The sequence below is a fragment of the Alnus glutinosa genome, chromosome 13, assembly GCF_958979055.1.
Source record: "Alnus glutinosa chromosome 13, dhAlnGlut1.1, whole genome shotgun sequence".
In the NCBI taxonomy this organism is placed as follows: domain Eukaryota; kingdom Viridiplantae; phylum Streptophyta; class Magnoliopsida; order Fagales; family Betulaceae; genus Alnus; species Alnus glutinosa.
The window spans coordinates 18,517,284-18,536,310 of record NC_084898.1 but is presented as its reverse complement, the minus strand read 5'-3'; the positions used below and the strand labels follow the sequence as shown (position 1 = coordinate 18,536,310).

Sequence of the window (19,027 nt, the reverse complement as noted above, 5' to 3'; positions counted from 1 at the left end):
GTGGTTTCTAATGTGTTTCTTATGCATGAGATTCTTGATTATTTTAGAGAAAATCTGAAGAGAGTTGTGTTAGTCAGGGACAATTATGTACTTCAAGTTAAGCAATAATATACATAAAGTGGTTCCACCCACTCTGGTGATTCTCATTCTTCTGTTTTTATTACCAACAGTCTTGCATGATATCGAAGTTAATGGTCTGGATGGATAGCTACACTGTAGCTGTATATATATATTTTAAATTGAAAATTTCAAGACTAATAAACTTGTTATGACTGCCTCAAAGGGAGGAATGGCAGTAATAGCATTATTGCAACAGTTCTTCCTTTTATTTTCTTTTGTGCTCCTTGAGTACTTCTACAAATTTATTCTCTTGAGTTCTCTTTCCTTGTAGGCGTAATCTTGAGCATGCAGGAGAGGACGAGTCAATTATGTTAGAAGGTGATATTGGTGGTGGGTTGGTTCTTCAAAGGAAAATATATATTCCAACTAATTATCCCAAGTATTTCCAAATTGACTCTAGCATTATTGCCCGCCAAGTTGGTGCTGGTTCTGGTGGCTTTTCAAGGTTTGGTCCTACAACTACTCTCTCTCTCTCTCTCCAACTCTTTTCTCCTTTTTGGCCTGTTAAGAAGGCTGGTAGCTTTTCTAATACTATACCAATTGCAATTGTGAATATGCATATGTTGTCTTGTCTTGAAGTTTTTGAGCTACTTATCATCCTACTTAAGTAGACTAATGTCGACTGCTTGATTTTAATGCCAAAATATTTTTTGATGATGAGGAACCCCTCCAAGGCAGGGTCACTTTGTGTGTTCACCCCTGTTGGTTAAACCTTAGACCTGTGTAAAGCATTCCCTTCACACGGATCAAATAATACTCTGGTTTCGCCAGCGGGCTGACCCCAAGAATTGTTTGCACCCAAGAAGATTCGAACCTTAGGCCTGATGGAAATGGCACCAAGACCAAGGCCCTTATCACTTGAGTCAACCCTTTGGAGTTAATTTTAATACCAAAATATTGACAAAATATTATGAGAATGGCTGCCTTTGAGCCTTGAGTTCTGTCTATTATAAAAGCTTTACACGAATGCCATACATGGAAAGAAAATAAAGTCCCGCATGATTTTAGCCCTATACATATAAACTATATTCGGTCAAATATATGCCAACTATACAAAATAAGAGATGGAGAAATAAGGAAAGAATCGGAGGCTGAAACGTAAGGAAACAATAAACAATTATGGACAGCACAGCTGTCCATTGACAAATATTATCTAATTTACTTCAACAATATCAAGTTTGCATCTAGGTGCTTTCTTGGGCACACCATGTTTGCCTTTGGGCTTCATTGTTATAAGACCCATTGGTAGAGTTCCCCAGTCCACTTTTACTGACATGCATCTAAAATCACAAATTCAATCCCAAAATAATAGGGCTGTTTGGAGTGCACCAACAATGTATCAAGCACACACTAACACCCCATCTCCGGTGTAGGCCTGACTACATATTTACCACAAAAGGGTGTCATGGTGCTGTTGAAATGGAAATAGAAGCAAACACAACAACGAAATAAAAATTCCAAAACATGTGGGGTTTCCCAGTAGTCAAACACAAGACTTGTTGTACAACTAAAACTCTGATACTAGTCACAGACTATCAAGCCTAAAACCTTTGGAAGTGAGCTATTAATGTGTATTAAAGTACACACTAACAATCTAGACCTGTCATGGTGTTGTAGTTCTAATAACCATCTCTGTGATAGCATTTGCAGTTTTCATAGCATTTCATTGTGGGTGTCATGGTGCTGTGAACACAAGTGCTAATGTGCATTCTCATTTTGTGAACAGGCATGCATGACTCAAATGTTTAAAATTTGAAGGCCACGACTGTTTCTCAACGATAACATTCATAGTACAAGATAACCTGCATAAAGTCTACTACCTAGTGCAATATGTTGGTTCTGTGGACATTAAGGACTTCCATCCAATTAGCTTAGTGGGTGGGGTTTATAAAATTATTATGGTCTTAGTGAACAGGCTAAAAGCAGTGTTGGGAAAGATTATTTCTAATTTACAAAATGTGGTCATTGACAGTACATAAATTTTAGATTCATTGCTGATTGCTAATGAATATTTGGATAGGTGGATTAGATCTGGGGAACTTGGAGTGTTGGGTAAATTTGATTTGGAGAAGGTGCATGATCATGTAAATTGGGAGTTCTTGCTTTATTTGTTGAAGAGATGTGGATTTGGGGAGAAATGGAGGGATTGGATTGCGCATTGTATTACTATAGTGTGGGGTTTTCCATTCTTGTTAATGGTTCACCGTTTGGATTTTTTACTAGTTCTCATGGATTGAGATAGGGGGATATGTTATCACCGGTACTGTTTGTGGTGGTTATGGAGGCATTGAGTAGGATGATGGTTTCTACAGTGGAAATGAGACTTTTGTCTGGATTTTTCAATGGGTTCGAGGAACAATGAAGAGCTGTTAGTGTATCATGTACTGTTTGCCGATAATACTTTGATTTTTTGTGATTCAAATTCTGAACAACTACGACACTTGCGGTGTATTTTCTTATATTTTTGAATCTATTTCGGGATTGGAGATTAGTTAAGCAAAATCAAAAATCGTTTCTGTAGGCGAAGTGGGAGATGTAGAAGGGTTGGCCCGTATTCTTGGTTGTAGAGTATCTTCTTTGCCGATGAAGTATTTGGGTTTGCCATTGGGTGCTTCTTATATGGCTATGTCTATTTGGAATGACATTATTGAAAAAAATGGAACGTCGGTTGGCTAGATGGAAAAAACTTTATTTATCTAAGGGTGGTAGATTTACTCTGATCAAGAGTACGCTTTCCAACTTATTTATTATTTGTCTCTTTTCCCTATTTCAGTGGGTGTGGCTAATAAGATTGAGAAACTTCAAAGGGAATTTTTATGGGGTGGAATTGGGGATGAGTTTAAATTTCATTTAGTGATCAGGTCAAGAATTTGCACTGCAATGTAATCAGTTTAATTGAGCTCTTTTGGGAAAATGGTTGTGGCGGTATGCTATGGAGTGAGAGGCTTTATGGAGATTGGTGATAGAGACTAAATAAGATAGTCTATGGGGAGGTTGGTGTTCTAAGAAGGTAACGGGGCAGATTAACATATTTCCCTACATAATTTCATATCTCAATCATAATATAATAACTCAAAATAGTTCATAGCAGCTTAGGCTCACATGTCAAAAATCATATGCTTTCATTTTCAAGGAAAACCTTTTCTTTCATATAAAATAAATCATGTAATAAATATTTACTTACTCGAGAAATGAGTTTATTTGCATAAATCATGCACTAAAATTTAACTACACATGATAGAGGTTTACTTACATACTTAACAATCCAAATGGTAAGAATATTTACTTGCTTTGCTTAAATCTTGGCTAACACGTTCAACCCCGTATCACGTATTCGTCTGCAACACATTATGCTTATTATTTAGGATTCCCCTTCTTTGAAAACCCTAACACTCTGTCTAAACCTTAAACATCATCTTTTCCTCGAGAAAACCCTAATTCTCCACTTCTGGATTGTCTTGTTCGAACAGCCCTCACCGAGGTTAGACCAAGACACTCTGTAACTTTCTCATTCGAACGAGACATATTGTTCTTGCCTTGTTTGAACAAGAACCATTCTCGTTCGAATGAAAACTTCTTGCCTCGAGATTTTCATGTACAAAATCACCTGAATCCTAATTTTCTTATCACCAATCTTTTCCTCCATACCATTCAATCATAATTAACTGAACATGCGTTCTAAAATATCCAATTTATCGTCAAAATTACTCATATGAATCAAAAACCTAATTTTCTCATTCGAATGAGACATATTGTTCTTACCTTGTTCGAACAAGAACCATTCTCGTTCGAATGTAAACTTCTTGCCTCGAGATTTTCACGTACAAAATCACCTGAACCCTAATTTTCTTATCACCAATCTTTTCCTCCATACCATACAATCATAATTAACTGAACATGCATTCTAAAATATCCAATGTATCGTCAAAATTACTCATATGAATCAAAAACCTAATTTTCCCTTCTTATTCATCTATCAATAAGCATAATGCAAATAATCATCATAACCTCTAGTCATCGATATTCTTTTTTCTTTATAAGTAACCGCAAATTCATTAAAAAGTGCAAAGGCGCAACCCAAGTACACAGGAAGTATTTAAGAGGGAATCCTAGCTAGTAGCAGAGAAGATATCTAAAAAAGCATGAAAATTCGAAAACTACAATCTGAGGTAGTTGCCAAAGAAAGAGTCTTAAAGAATAAATCCCTTAATTTCACTAAGGTCCTATCGCGGTCCTCAAAACTACAACTATTTCTTTCCCTCCATAGACACCACATTAGGCAAGATAGAATCATCTTCCAAATTGCATCAATAGAACTAAACTATAACTCAAGATAAATAGAGAGAAAACTGGGTAGAACCTTACCTCTATGAATTCCTCCAAGCTTTCCTTCTCGGATTTCCTCTTTTAAGGTTTTCTCCTTTTCCCTCACTATAAAACAGTCTAAAATCTCTCTATGGAAACTAGAAGACAAGGAAATGGCGAATATGAAATTTCACATTCTGAGTGGAGGTATTTATTGGAAAATTTTGGGCTCGTTTGAATGTTACGTGGCATCCATGCAGGTAGTGAGTTCCAACTCCATAGCTTCAATGCGTGACACATGTCTCATTCGAATGAGATTCATTTCAACGAGATTCATTTCTTAGCCATTAAGGAAGTTTTCAGCGCATGACACATGGCATCTGGTGCAACATTTGACCTAAAACATGGCATCGGACGCGGCATGCTGACGTGATACGTTGTTGTGGCATCTAACATGTGGCGTTCCAATGAAAAACACCTCTTGTTCATACGAAACTCTTTTCGTTTGAACGAGATCCTCGTCCAAACGAAAAATGCTACAGCTTGCGCATGTGGAAGTAAATTAGGCATAACTTTTGCTACAAGTATCAGAATCGCGCATATGACCCAAATTTGAAAATCTTTTTTTTGGCGTGCACGTCATGGCCACACAGCTACGCTCAATGTGAGTTTTCAGGCCCAAAATCCAATCGTTTTCACCTCTGAATCCTTATTTTAAGTTATTTTCTGTCATTTTTTGGAAATATTCATTTTCTTCCGGTGACAACAGATTCTCTAACTCTATCCTTTGTTAGAGGTTGCCCATGATCCACTCTTTTCTACAATTGTTAATTCTGTTTGGAAACTCTCATTTCAAGACACTTGAACTAGTAAAAGGAGGTGCCCATGACTGATCCGTTTATGCAAAGTGAAGCTGATGTGGGAGAAACAATAAACACAGAACTCACACTGTGAAAATAGATAAAGTAGGGGCAAGAAGCTAAAGAAGAGAAGGAAGAAGGTAGAAAGTGAGAAGTCTGGGAAAGAGAGAGAAGAGAGAAGAAGCTAGGGGAGAGTAACAGAGAGAAGAGAATCAATTTCTCATAATTTTATTTCATTAAAGTTTGTCTTCATTGGAGTACAAGAAACTTAAATAGACTAACAGACTAAACCCTAGGGCAACACCCATTTATTGACTTATCTAACATGATCTAGGGCAATGCCCATTATTGAATTACCCAAAATAATCTAGGGTAATCACCTATTTATTGAATTACCAAAAACAACACCATTGACTCTTAAAAATTAATAAAACATAAAATTAAATATTAACAACGTTGCTTCGCCTTTTGCATCATACTAACTTTATTTCATATACTTTGTCTTTCTAACTTTGACTCTGCTTCTGCCTTTTTACTTTATTTCCCTCTTTGAAATTCATACATAATTTTTTGTTATGCTTTTGTGCTGTAGACTTGTTTGCTTGAGAGTACACCCGATGTTCAACCTCTTGCACCCCACAGAATCTTTTGTGTCATTCACATCCATTGATGGGTCAAAGCATGAAGTGTGGCCAGAATCTGGGGAGCAGGTTTATGAAGGGAATCTACTGCCTAATGGTAAATTTTTTGTTTTCACTTCTTTAGAATCTTCATTGCCATCATAGTCAAAGCTAGTTTACTACGATGAGAAGGTAAAAAAATCTCTTGAGAAACCAAGAAATTGAGGGCATGAAGACGAACTTGGACAAACTCTCTCTCTCTCTCTCTCTCTCTCTCTCTCTCTCTCTATTTATCTTTTATTTTTTATTTCCTTAAAGATCTGGCAGTCAATTGATTTCATTTTGTTCCTTGAACCCTCAAAGGAAAAACCCCCAGACTAGCCCTAAAACTGCATCACTTCACAGTATCGTCATTACATATTTGTCCTTCCTCCAATAAGTTTTCCAGGAGACATAAGATGATTGTCCTGAAGAATGGGAAATTGATCTTTCCATGTAAAAACTGTTAGCTAATTCTTTTTCTTAATTTATCAATTTGTTAAAACTATTAAATTATGCTCAAGCTTTTAAACAAACAAACAACTAAACAAATAGATGTCTTCCAGGTCCTAGAATTGTTATACCATAGTTACTTTTTTGGCAATGTTAGAAGCTGGGATTTCCAAACCTAAAGTAGAACTTTAAGGAACTTATTAATGCCCTTTTGCTTATAGCCCTTTTTTTGTCAATAAAATCCAAATTTCCTAAAGCAGGAACAGGTTCACAATCATTTGTGTGCTCATGCATTTTGACCTCCTTCGTAATGGCTCTTTTTGTAGAGAATAGCTACACATACTCCCACTCCTACACTTCCAAGTGCACACTCCCTAACGTGCCCATGAAAATCATCATTAGATTTTAGATGGATCACTAAAATCTTTTTTGTAAACCTTTTATATTTTCTTGTTTTAGAGGGGTCCAAGTCCCATTATTCATAGCTTTTTCCTGATGAAAAATACTAAACCTCCCATCAGTCTATGAATAGAGCTGCATTATCAGATTAATGAGAAAATTAACTTGATGAAAGGGTGTTAGGAATAGTTTTTCTCAGTCTCCATGGTGGAGATGCTGGGATCTTAATGAAGGAATCAAAATAAAATTTACGGGTTTGGATTTTATAAATGTATAATAAATGAAGAAATTAATATAGATTTAATATATATAATAAATAGATTAAAAATCTGGTGGGGGCTGAAAATGTTGGACTTGTGGGTTTATTAGACCGTCTATAACCAGAAAAATAAAGAAGGGAAAGCGAAGACGGCAAGGTAAAGTGTAGCTTTGCTCTAGGGTTACTAGGATTCTTTCCTAGGGTTTGAATGTTTAACACATTCATGCAAATGGCTGTAGAAAACGAAGAAAATAACAGAAATTGTAGTGGATTAGCAATGTGTTTGCTTGCTTCCTTTTAGTTCTTACTAACCAGTAGTTGTCCAGAAAGTGGCTTGGCAAACGGATATTTTGTGATCCAGTAAGAGAAGATTTAAATCCGTTGTTGGGGATGACATAATCCCCAATCTGTTTTAACAAAGAACAATATGAAAACCATCAAAAGTGCAGGTCTTTATGTCATCTCAGCATCAAAAGGGGTTTGAAAGTATTAGCTAATGCTTACCAAGATAGAAACTCATTACTTGGTTGATGAAATTGAGTGACAATGTCCTAGTAGAAGTTGGACATGCTGTTCATTTCCGCATGTTATGATGTGTCCCAAATACTCAATATCTATAGTTAATAGCTGATGTTACTATCATATCCAAAGATGGCTTACACAAGTCATACAAGTTAATCCTTTGTCTTCTTTCTAGAAGCATGTTTTTCATTCACATTTAAGTTTCTGTTGGCTTTGTATTAAGGGCCAATATGGCAAGGCAGTAACTTTGCAAACTATGAGAAGCTGTAGCTACTTTGAAAAGCTACCATGGGTTGCTTCTCAAAGGCTAACAGAAAAGCCGAAACTTCCTCACAAAAATGTTGTACAGCTAAAGAACCATTTAAGTTTCAGCCGGAGTATAGGGTAGCTTACAAAAGCTGAAGCGCTCCTCAAGAAACCACAAAAAGCCCCAACCAGGCCTAAGTTATTCATTATTTAACTTGGTTTGTAGGAATTATTCGTACAAAGGTGATCTTGGAACCTTTTTAAAACTTTAACGTGTATTTGCCTATCTCATTGATCAAGTTGGTTTTCATTGCGGTTCTTGTTTCAGGTGAATGGCTGCTCATTGATAAATGTCTGAGCTTGGGCCTTGTCAATCGATTTAATGTTAATGAGGTTTTCAAGTGTCTCATCCATTGGGGAACAGGGACAGTTAATTTGGAGTTGTGGTCGGAAAATAGACCTGTTTCAAAGCAATCACCTCTCCAGATCTCCCATGTGTACGAGGTGATAGAAATCCCTTAATTTGTAATCAGATATGTAGATTAGAGATTCTAAGCTGGTATGTCTCTTAATGAGCTTGAAACTTAACTTGCATCCCCTGAAGAATGTATCTTATATTGTAACTACCTTTTTAGCAATTTTTTTTTTTCACTTTCACACCTGATATCCTTCTATATCTGAAGAGCTATAGATATACTTCTATACTTGAGGAGCTGAAGAAAAGTCAAAATGGTGGTTCTGGAAATAAATTTAAAAATGTTAATATAGAACTTAAATATATGTTGTTTCAGTACTATTTTTTCCTACACTGAACAAAAAGCAGTTATAGGAATAATTAATTTGCTTTGAAATCAGGTTGTTTTCATGAATAATTGTTTTTGTTTTTTTTTTTGTAAATTTGAAAATAAACAACTGTTATTAAGAAAGGAAAACTACAAGCAAAACTAGTGGAAAAAAAAAAAAAAAAAGAAAGTAAAAGCAATTCTGTCCATTAATAACTACTAATTATTGCTGAAATGAAAGGGAGTATCAAACTTGGTTGACCAATAAGTTTATATCGCATCAGTAGATAATCCTGTGTTTATGCAAGTCAATACATTTAAGCATTATTGGCCTCTAAACTCAAACTGTAACGGCAAGTCTTTGGTTCCTTTGTTTATTTGGTCGCTCTCTCCTTGATAGCCTTCTCTTTCTCCTTCAAAGTCTCTCCTCCCTTTCCCTTTTTCCCCTGTTCTCCAGGAAGGACATAAAAGAGTTTCTCTTTTTCTCTTCAACTCTTCTGACTTCGACGTACGCATAACACTGCATAAAAAAATTAACAAAATAATTGAAGCACCTAGAGTATGTCGGCTAGTTCACTTGGGGCTTGGGGCTTGGGGCTTGGGGCTTTCTTTCTCGCAGTTTCCTCCCCCCCCCCACCCCCAAAGCTACCGTTGGCCTGAGTCTCTGGCTAGGCGAGAAACCGTCATTGTGCGGTTGTCGTTCATTTATGTTTAGTGCTTTCTCCAGGTCCAACAACTGCTGTGTTGTTGTTGTTGGTTTTAGTTTTCCGCTTTTGTATTTCTAGGCTATTAATTTTCTGTATCCCCTTTGTATGCCCTGTAATTGTTGCTACGCAAACTGTGTTAGGGTCCTATGAACTCTGTACACCTTTAAACCTCTTTGTTGGTGGTTTGAGTCATTGGGATCCGTATCAAAAACTAATAAGCCTGTGTCTTATGATGCATTGCATTCACATACTTATACTCTTAGTGTTTATTTTAGGTTGACTAGCCCTTGTTTTGATGTAATTTTCTTTTCAAGTATCTATAAAAAAAAAAAATAAAAAAATAAAAAAAAATAAAAAAAAATGCATTACTGTACATCTTCCATTATTTCTGTAACGCCAAGACCCAAAAGAGTATAGTCCATTAGCCATAAAGCTTAAGAGGCACAAGGTTATATATTAGGACGCCATAGGACTTGTAAACTACTACAATGAGAAAATAATATTTTTGCGGAAGCATAAGTTTTTAACATAAAGAGTACACAACAACACGACTTAACAAGTTAAGTGATCTATCTTTCTTTTTTTTTTTTGTCTGTGCCTGATGCACTTACTAACATAAAACATAGTTTGACAGAATATAAATACAATAAAGTAGCATAGTAGATGATATGATGACCCCCAAAAGCCTAAGCATTCTGGCCACCTACCCATCTGCCTCAAAACTTGAAAAGGGGGAGAAAGTAAGGGGTGAGTGAAAGGCTTAGTAAGTAATATTCTCAACCAAGTTAAAACGGTTGAGGTTGGAACTTTTTGAAATAAAGTAACATTACAATTTTGAATGTGAGACTTTAAGCATATAACATAAAGTAATTACTTGGGTTAAACTTTATTTTTCTATCCTCAAAACATTTTTCTTAGTTTTACTGAAAAAAAAATATGTTTAGAAATATTTCATAAATCATTATCTTTCATCAAACTTGATATAAAGACGTGATTCTTGAATGAGTAAAAATTTATCTTTTCACTTGTCATTTATAGCCTCGCATACAGTATGCATGGAGTTGTGTGATTCAACTTTCGAGAATCAAGCAACACCCATGGCTGCGAGGTGCCAAAGTCAACTGTTAATTTATGGGTGCACTTAGCATGACAACTTAGTGATGGCTACACCACTAAAGCTACACATTCACGCAACTGTAACTATAGTATGGTGCACTCCATCCTAACGCGGTACCGTGTTACTTTTCCTTATGTCAAGTGCCTTAAAACATTCATTTACATATTTTGGTTTTACCTTACACGTGCTTATTCTTTACTTCCTTAAACTTTCAATAATCATATAACTTAGCATGTGAAAAATGGTACCACTTCTTTACGTAAAAATTTCCTTATTCGGCAAGTTTCATAAAATATAAACTTTCCTTATTTAGAAACTATCCATAAATGGAACTTTTATTCATTTGGGAAAAATCACTAAAATAGAAACTTCCCTTATTTGAAATCGTCCTTTTGATACTGAGCATTTATATCCACTGTTGAGTGACAACTTAAAAAAAAAAAAACATATATAAAGCACTAACAAATTATGATAAATGTCATAATAAGTATACGTCATTAAAATATTTAAGGTAAGAATGAAGCATTGCTTTGTAGGGTAATTAAACTTTCAAAATAATCCATTATAACATGTATAGCATGAAATTGAAGGTCCTTGGAATTGAAATGCATTTGGAAGGGATAAAGAGTACCACTTACCTCGTTATTGCAGTAAGGTATGCGAGGATCTGCTAAGACCTGAATAATAAGGTTTGTGAAGACCCTTTTTTTTTTTGAAATCATACAAACGGATTTTCACAGTGGCACAACTACATGCTGTTCAACCAACATATGGCACATGCCCCATAACATGCACCTGATAATCAGAGTTATATCTATGCAGCGAAAAACATAATGATACAATCATTAACTCAGCGGAAAAGCATATCTAAAAATAAACCTGTTGTTTACACAAAAAGAGCTATACACATTTCTATCTGTTTAAGGCTTAATAATGTTATAACTATCACAAAAGAATGGCTATACAAAAAAATAAGTGACACACATGTCACGAGCCATACAAAAAATTCCCAAAAGAATAGATAACCCGTGGTCCATCACATTACAACTGTCGCATCGAGCTCTAGTCGTAATATCTCAGATACAGTGCTACTGGATCGTCATCTAACTCTGGAGTACATGTAACGAAAGGAACATCATTTATACTGTTGTGGAGGGGGTTTGCCACATTCGTATAGGTGAAATGATGAGTTCACTGTCTCAGTACATAATACTAAGACCTCGGTGATATTAAACTGACTGAGTTTTCGCAAATAACCGACTTTTCTTTCTAGTCTTGCATACACTGTAACAACTACCAATTTTATAAACTTTTGTTTAAAAATCCCAATAGCAGATACAACAAACACAAACTAATAGAAAACATTTAAAGCATATTATGTAGCTGTGAACATATATAGAAGTTACAGTAATCCTGCCTTGGAAGCTTCTATATATCGACCCATCTACAATATATTACTTTGATCGGTGGCTTGGACATATGTGCATACGATCACCTTATTATAGGATTTACACCTACAGATAAGTCTTAAGCAGGAAAACATGGCATCTTACTCTTCAATACTAAGATATCATTATGACCAACTATAGAAAACCCAAAAAAACCAACACTATTATGCACTCAATAAAATACATGCATTCTATTCAATACAACAAAGATGCTGGTTGGGGACGCGAGCCCAACGGTCTACAACCACAAGGTATGCCAATGGGAAAACTGCTAGCCTAGTGGCTTTTAGTGCCCTAGGGGAACGCCAGCCCTTTGGTCTTTTAATGCCGTAGGGGAACGCTAACCCATTGGCCTTTAGTGCCCCAGTGGAACGCTATCTTATTGGTCTTTACAAACAACTACCATAGGGGAACGCTAGCCCATTGGTCTTTACAAACAATTGCCATAGGAGAATGCTAGCCCATTGGTCTATAGAAACAATTGTCATAGGGAAACGCAAGCCCATTGGTCTTTTACAACTCACTTTATGCTCAAAACAATATACTTTTGCTTTTTAATAACTATGCCTTTAACACATGCTTTCTTAAACAATGTTCTTTAAAATAGTAAACAATCCAATATGTCAATTTCTAAATCACAATTTGTACAATTTAAATCCCAACAACAGCAGGCAATCAAGCACCTTAAAACAATTCAAATAATACTTTTCATTCATACTTCAATTTCATTAAAATCATTGATATATTTCAACATAATGAGAAACTACTCAAAACATCCAAAACATATATTTCAACATACAGTCGGTTTGAATTTATAAAACACATATATTTTACAATTATATAATATATGAAAATAGTATTTTCTCAGTGAGTAAAATACTCACCTTAAGCCGCGTGTACACCGAACTCCAACGACTCTAAGTCAAACTCGCAAAGTGTCGCTAAAACACAACACATTGCACCATTTAGTTTCCTAACCAATAACCACACTAAGTAGCACTTTGAATCGCTCAAAGGTTACATCATTAAGTTACCCATAAAATTATAGAGTTTACTTTGTCACCCATTAATTAACTAGACCTATACATGGATATATTCTGAGGTTTACAATTAAAATCTCAAATTTATACAAATTGCTAACATTATGACCTCATTTCATAAATACCTATTTTTCATGGAAGCCATAGATAATTTGGGATTAATCAACACTTTAAATGCAATCAATCCACAAATTAACATTATAGAGTTTAAGCACCTAAAAGCCCAAAATTAATTCAACCCATCAAACTTAGGGTTTCTAAACACACCCATAATCATAAAATGGTGTGTTTGTTTTGAATAATATTCAACTTTTTTCAAAAACAAATTATATTTTATTCAACTTTTTCAAAATTTTTCAAATTTTATCTCACAAAGTCAAACCTCGTAATTCGTGCAGTGAATTCGAATAATATTCGGATTCAACACCCAAACGGACCATTACCTCAATAATATTAACCCATGAGTATTTACTTATGGTTAATCACATAAAACACCATTTAATTAAAACACCAAAAAGTTAAGATTTAGGGAAAACTCACCAAAATTCGTCAAACCAATGCCCAAGGTTTGGGTAGCCTCAAGCAAGTTTGCCCTAAATTAATTCAACCCATCAAACTTAGGGTTTCTAAACACATACCCATAATTATAAAATACTAATCTAACCACAATAATATTAACCCATGAGTATTTACTTAGGGTTAATCACATAAAACATCATTTAATTAAAATACCCAAAACTTAGGGTTTAGGGAAAACTCACTAAAATTGGTCAAACCAATACCCAAGGTTTGGGTAGCCTCAAGCAAGTTCCAAATAACCCAATACCTAAAGAAAACACTAGATTAAACTCACATTTACAAGGTTTAACCAAAATCTCTAAAACACGAGTTTAATGATTTACTTCAAAATAACGGTAGGAACGTAGATTTTTATGCGTAGATCACGTTTCCGAAGTCAAATTTGAGTGTAGATGGTTGGATCTTTGTAGATCGGCGTTTCAAAGTGAAAAATCAAAGGGACTTTTAATTTCGTCTTCTTTTTCTGTTTCTTTTATTTTCTATTTCTTTTCTACTTTCTTTTTCTTTTCTATTTCCTTTCTTTTATATTTTCTTTGGACCTAGAAATATCACTCATATTTTATTTCATGACTTCCATTTACAAGTTCATAAGATAAAAATAAAACACATTATTTTATTTTACCACACTAAATAGACTTTTTTTTATTTGATCATAATAAATCCATTAAATATTTTATTGAACATTACAAGGTTCATCTAGGTTAGCCCAGAGTTAGCTACTCAAAGACCCTAATTAGGAGTTTGTCGTCTCTTACACAACCTTTCTGATCCTTCCAAAGAGATTTTTGTTTGTTTAAAAAAAATAATATATTTTTTAATTAATTATTATTATTATTATTTTTTTTCTTCAAGAATCTCAAAATTGTTTTTATGGGGGCTTGGGTCAAGAATTGGCCATTTGGACATCCTCCTAACTAAGTTAAGTACTAAGGCCCAAAACTCACAAAATTGGTCTAAACTAGTGCTATTCACATAGCCTACTTGGCCCATTGGCCCAAAACACATCTAAAGCTATTCACTAAATAAATTTTGGATCAAACACCCACTTAAACATGCCATGGAAATAAATTTTACAGATTTAAATCAAAACAGTTCTTGATGGCATAAATAAATAACATATTTTATTAAAATAGTTTAACATCACTTTAAGTGTTAATATTTAGAAATAATTTATCACTCAAAAGAACCATACTATAAGACTTTTTGGTTATAAAAGATCATGAGCTAATCTAAAATCCAAACTCACTACTCATTTTTAAAACTATTTTTCACATCATTTTACAACTGTGGACTTTTGGTATGAATCTTAGGTCATTTCCATGAAGAATATTATTAAATGGTCATTATGAAGTCTTCTTTATAGCAATGTGATGTTCATAAGCTCATACATTTGGTCATTTACAAAACTCTTGGTCATCTAAGATAATGTAGATGTGATTTAAGAAAATAAAAAATAAGGTACAAAGGTTTGGATACAACACATGCTTTTATGAGGTCTTCCTAACAGGTGCTTTCATGATATAAAAGAAATTTGGCGATTTATGGGTTAAGTTACCTAATAAAATAGTATAGTCACATTTTCATGGTTTAAGAAAAGATTTATACAACATAGGCAAAATATCTCATCTAGGTTGAAGCATTATATTACATAGTTTTAAACACCCAAATAAAATATAACATACAAGTTAAAGCATAACATAAATAATAGCTTGAAAGAGGAGAAGATGGGTTACTTACAAAGTTAAGGCAAAATCACACTAGAAGTGAAAGGCTTCTTTAATGAAGAAGGAGTGGGATGAGCTCTTTGAAGAGTTGAGAGTGTGAGGAAAATGCAAGAGGAGATGAGATGAAAAATCAGAGGCATAGACACGTGGTATAAGGATTTGAAGGCAAGGAACAAGCTTCCTTACTTTGAGGAAGTTAAAAAGAAGTCGTGCTCTTCCAAATGAAGAAAAATTGCTCCTATTAACTAGTTGATCATATGTAAAGCATACTTTTCTTTCTACATAGGTGATCTTATGCATAAGGTGGTTTGTGATTCCAAGACAATTTAACTAATAAGGGTCATCTATAATTAAACATGATTAGAAGTAGTTAATGCATATAATTAAAAGATGTCATGTTACATTAAAATCATAAGGTTTTATTTTATATTGTTTTATATGGCATATGTTATCAATTAATCCTTAATTTATGAAATCAAGTATTTTTCATGATCTCTTTTATAAGGCTCGATCCCATCTTTATTAAGCTTATAAGGCTCGATCCCATTTTTATTAAATTTATTAGGCCTAATAACATGATTCTTAAGTTTAGACTCAAGACCTTGGTCAAAATTTCCTAACCAGAAACATGAGGGTGTTACAGAAGCATTGGGAAATGAGGGATCGAGCGAAAATCTTGTATGCTAAAAGAGCAAGTCAATAACAACATTTCCACTGCCTGACTAGCCATCCTAGCCGACCAAATGTGAATGGGGGCAATTGATAGAAATGGGCTTAAGACTTGGGACACGACCTGTAGGTTAAAGGACCACTCTTGCTAGGGCCCAAAAGGAGCCCAAAGGAGCATGATATGAGGCTCATCAGCACAAGAGCCCAAGAGGGCTCGAGAAACCTAATAAAAGGTCTCATTCTCTCTCCCCGACTCAGGTATGTTCTAACACACACACCCTTCTCTCTCTAAGAGTAAGGGAGCTATCTCCATGGAGTCAGGAACCATTCTTCCTTCACTCAAGCCTTCGATCTCCTGACTATAGGCCTACTGATGGGTTACGAAGGTTGTGGTGAATTTGTATTGAATTTGCGAATTATTTAAAAAATTATCGACCAATCCCAACAACTCACGTGCTCTCCGCTTGTCTTATTTGGCCCCTGTGGTCGAAGCTCAGTGCATGGGCTCCATAAAAGAGATACAAGGCGCACGTGCTTCTGAGCTTCTATCCTTCATCCATCCATATGTCCAACTATTTACCTTGCAATTAAAATAACGATAACAAAATGGTGGAACTAATAAAGTAGGGAAAGGAGTAGTACTCCGTCCAATGGGAGAAGTACAAGTATGGAGTAACAGGGTTGGTGGAGGAGCATCGGATTCATGCATGGGCATCAACAGGACAGTACCTATAAAAGATGCGACACTGGGAGTGGACCATCATCACTGGTGAGGTTGAAGAAGCTTCCTGGTGCTGCTCTTGAGGCCCTCTTTTTTTCATCATCGCCATCTCCGTTTCGCTCCATCAGGTTCTTACTGCTTCCCGATCGGTATTTGATTTTAACGGAAATGCGTACGCTGGTTGAAATATTTTGTAAGATTAATTTTGGTTTTGAGAAAACTAGGTATAGCTAGTGATAGATAAATGGAGAAGAATACACTTTTATTTCTATGTATTTACTTGATTATAATATGTCGACATGATGGGGTATTTATACAGGAAACTTGAGTTACATAGCCGTTTTGAATCACATAGCCAAAGCAAAATTCGTACTTGTTTTCAATGTGATGTGCTTAATCATCCAGAATTATAAAATTTGTCTTCCCTTGCGAATTTATGTCGATGACTGATAGAGACAAAAAAATCAAAGGCATACCATCTTATTAATAGATTGATTTGTCTTGTTTTGACTTTTAAAGTATAGTCATTACTGATCAGGCATTTTCAATAATGAAAATTCAAAAAACAAGGCTTCGCAAAAATAAAACGAGGAAGAGTTTCTTGCAAATTTAAATTTAGTTGTCTATATTGAAAGAGAATTTGCTAACAACTTCAATTCAGACTCGAAACTTGATGATGTTAGTTCTCCAAAAGAATGTATTCTACAATTTTAAACACTTTGTTTTTGTATTTTTGTTTCTTTTTGAACTAGTGCCTACATGACACATGTTACCCTATTGATCTATTAATTTTGACACATAGAGAAGCTATATGGAAAGTTATTCCTGCCTTTTTAATGTGGAGCATTTGGAGAAAAATGAATCGTTGGCTCTTTGAGGATAACGAGATCAATGTGCTTCTTTTTAAATCCTATTTTATGAGTTCTCTTCTGGATTGGACTATTGTTCATGTTCCTAACTTTCCATTAGGAAATTTGGTAGATTTGATTTGTTTTCTAGATTGCAGTAGTAGTTAGAATTTTGGTTCTCTTGTGTACTTTTCGCGTACGAGAAATTTACATCTTTTAATAAAATTATTATTATTCATAAAAAAAAATATTTATGAAATTTGATAAATATACATTTTGTGATGCACATATTGTGGTACAAAATACTTTATTTCTTTTGACTTGTATTTGTCAAACTTTTTTTTTTTTTTTTTTTTTTTTTTTTTTTTTTTTGTGTTTATTGTAAAAATATAGTATATAAAGAGAGAAAAATCATCTTATCATTAAATTTTGGTTCGGCCCCCTCAATTATGAGTTCCTGGCTGCGCCACTGATCTCGTGCTTCTGTATTTGTAAATGTCACTTTCACTTTCAATATCATTTTCTACTGTGTTTTGAATGACAACAAGTGGAGTAGAGATTAGAGAATTTAGGAGAATGCTACATGTTATGTTAGAGAAGGATTCCTAATCCTAGTTTTGGCATGCAGAAAGAAGAGGGTGATATCTAAGATGGCTGGTTCTAAAGAAAAGCCACTCACTGCAAATGTCATCTCAGGGGACATGATTTTTCAACCTATATTGGAAGATGGAGTCTTTCGATTTGATTCTTCTGCAAATGATAGAGATGCAGCATATCCTAGTTTATCTTTCATAAACACCAAGGATAGGGACGTGCCAATTATGACACACAAGGTGCCCGTATATACCCCAACATTTGAATGTCTTTCTAGGCAGTAGATCGTTAAAATTGAGGTCAGTTGCTGCATTGTTTTTGCTTTTTGATAAGCAATAAAAAAAGTTTTATTTGGTCCTTCACCTCCTGAGTAATATTTGTTATCCATTAGATTCTAATTTATATATGGCTGCAATTTCAAGTGTAGCATGCTTCCCTCTTAACTGATGCCATGGAATCTGTTTATAATTTAGCTTCCTGCTGGTACCTCCTTCTATGGAACTGGAGAAGTTAGTGGACAACTTGAGCGGACAGGAAAGAGAGTATGCAATGTTTTCTTTTTTTGATATTCCATCCATGAAAGCTTTATCCTTGCTCTCTAAATATTGAGCGGTTCCATTTGTTTTAGGTTTTTACTTGGAACACGATTGCATGGGGTTATGGTCCTGAAACAACATCTTTATACCAGTCTCATCCTTGGGTGCTAGCTATTCTTCCCAATGGAGTGGCACTGGGGGTTCTTGCTGACACAGCACGACGCTGTGACAAATGAATCATATGAGATTTACCTTTTAGAAACCTTTATATTTTCACTCATTTAGTGGTTACATTTATCTTTTCATGAGCAAATTGACCTCAAGAAGGAATCAGGAATACGATTTATTGCTCCATCCTCATATCCTGTTATTACATTTGGTCCATTTTCTTCACCCATTGCGGTCTTGATATCTTTATCTCATGCAATTGGTAATTTCC

At 34.9% G+C, this 19,027-nt stretch overlaps 1 protein-coding gene and 1 long non-coding RNA gene across 2 annotated transcripts in view; both read left to right on the top strand.

Moving 5' to 3' along the window:
- The window catches only part of LOC133854067 (uncharacterized), a 66,961-nt gene extending 58,481 nt beyond the window's left edge, over positions 1-8,480 (top strand). Inside the window, exons 22-24 of the mRNA XM_062290098.1 lie at positions 392-565; positions 5,878-6,023; positions 8,152-8,480. Of these exons, the coding sequence (XP_062146082.1) occupies positions 392-565; positions 5,878-6,023; positions 8,152-8,345 (514 nt within the window). The 3' untranslated portion in view covers positions 8,346-8,480. The remainder of the gene's footprint in view (positions 1-391; positions 566-5,877; positions 6,024-8,151) is intronic.
- An 8,045-nt stretch (positions 8,481-16,525) lies between these two features.
- LOC133854802 (uncharacterized) lies at positions 16,526-18,811 on the top strand. The gene is made up of 4 exons (XR_009896861.1): positions 16,526-16,738; positions 18,087-18,351; positions 18,526-18,594; positions 18,681-18,811. It is a non-coding gene; the product is annotated as an uncharacterized LOC133854802 (long non-coding RNA).
- The last annotated feature ends 216 nt before the right edge of the window (positions 18,812-19,027 follow it).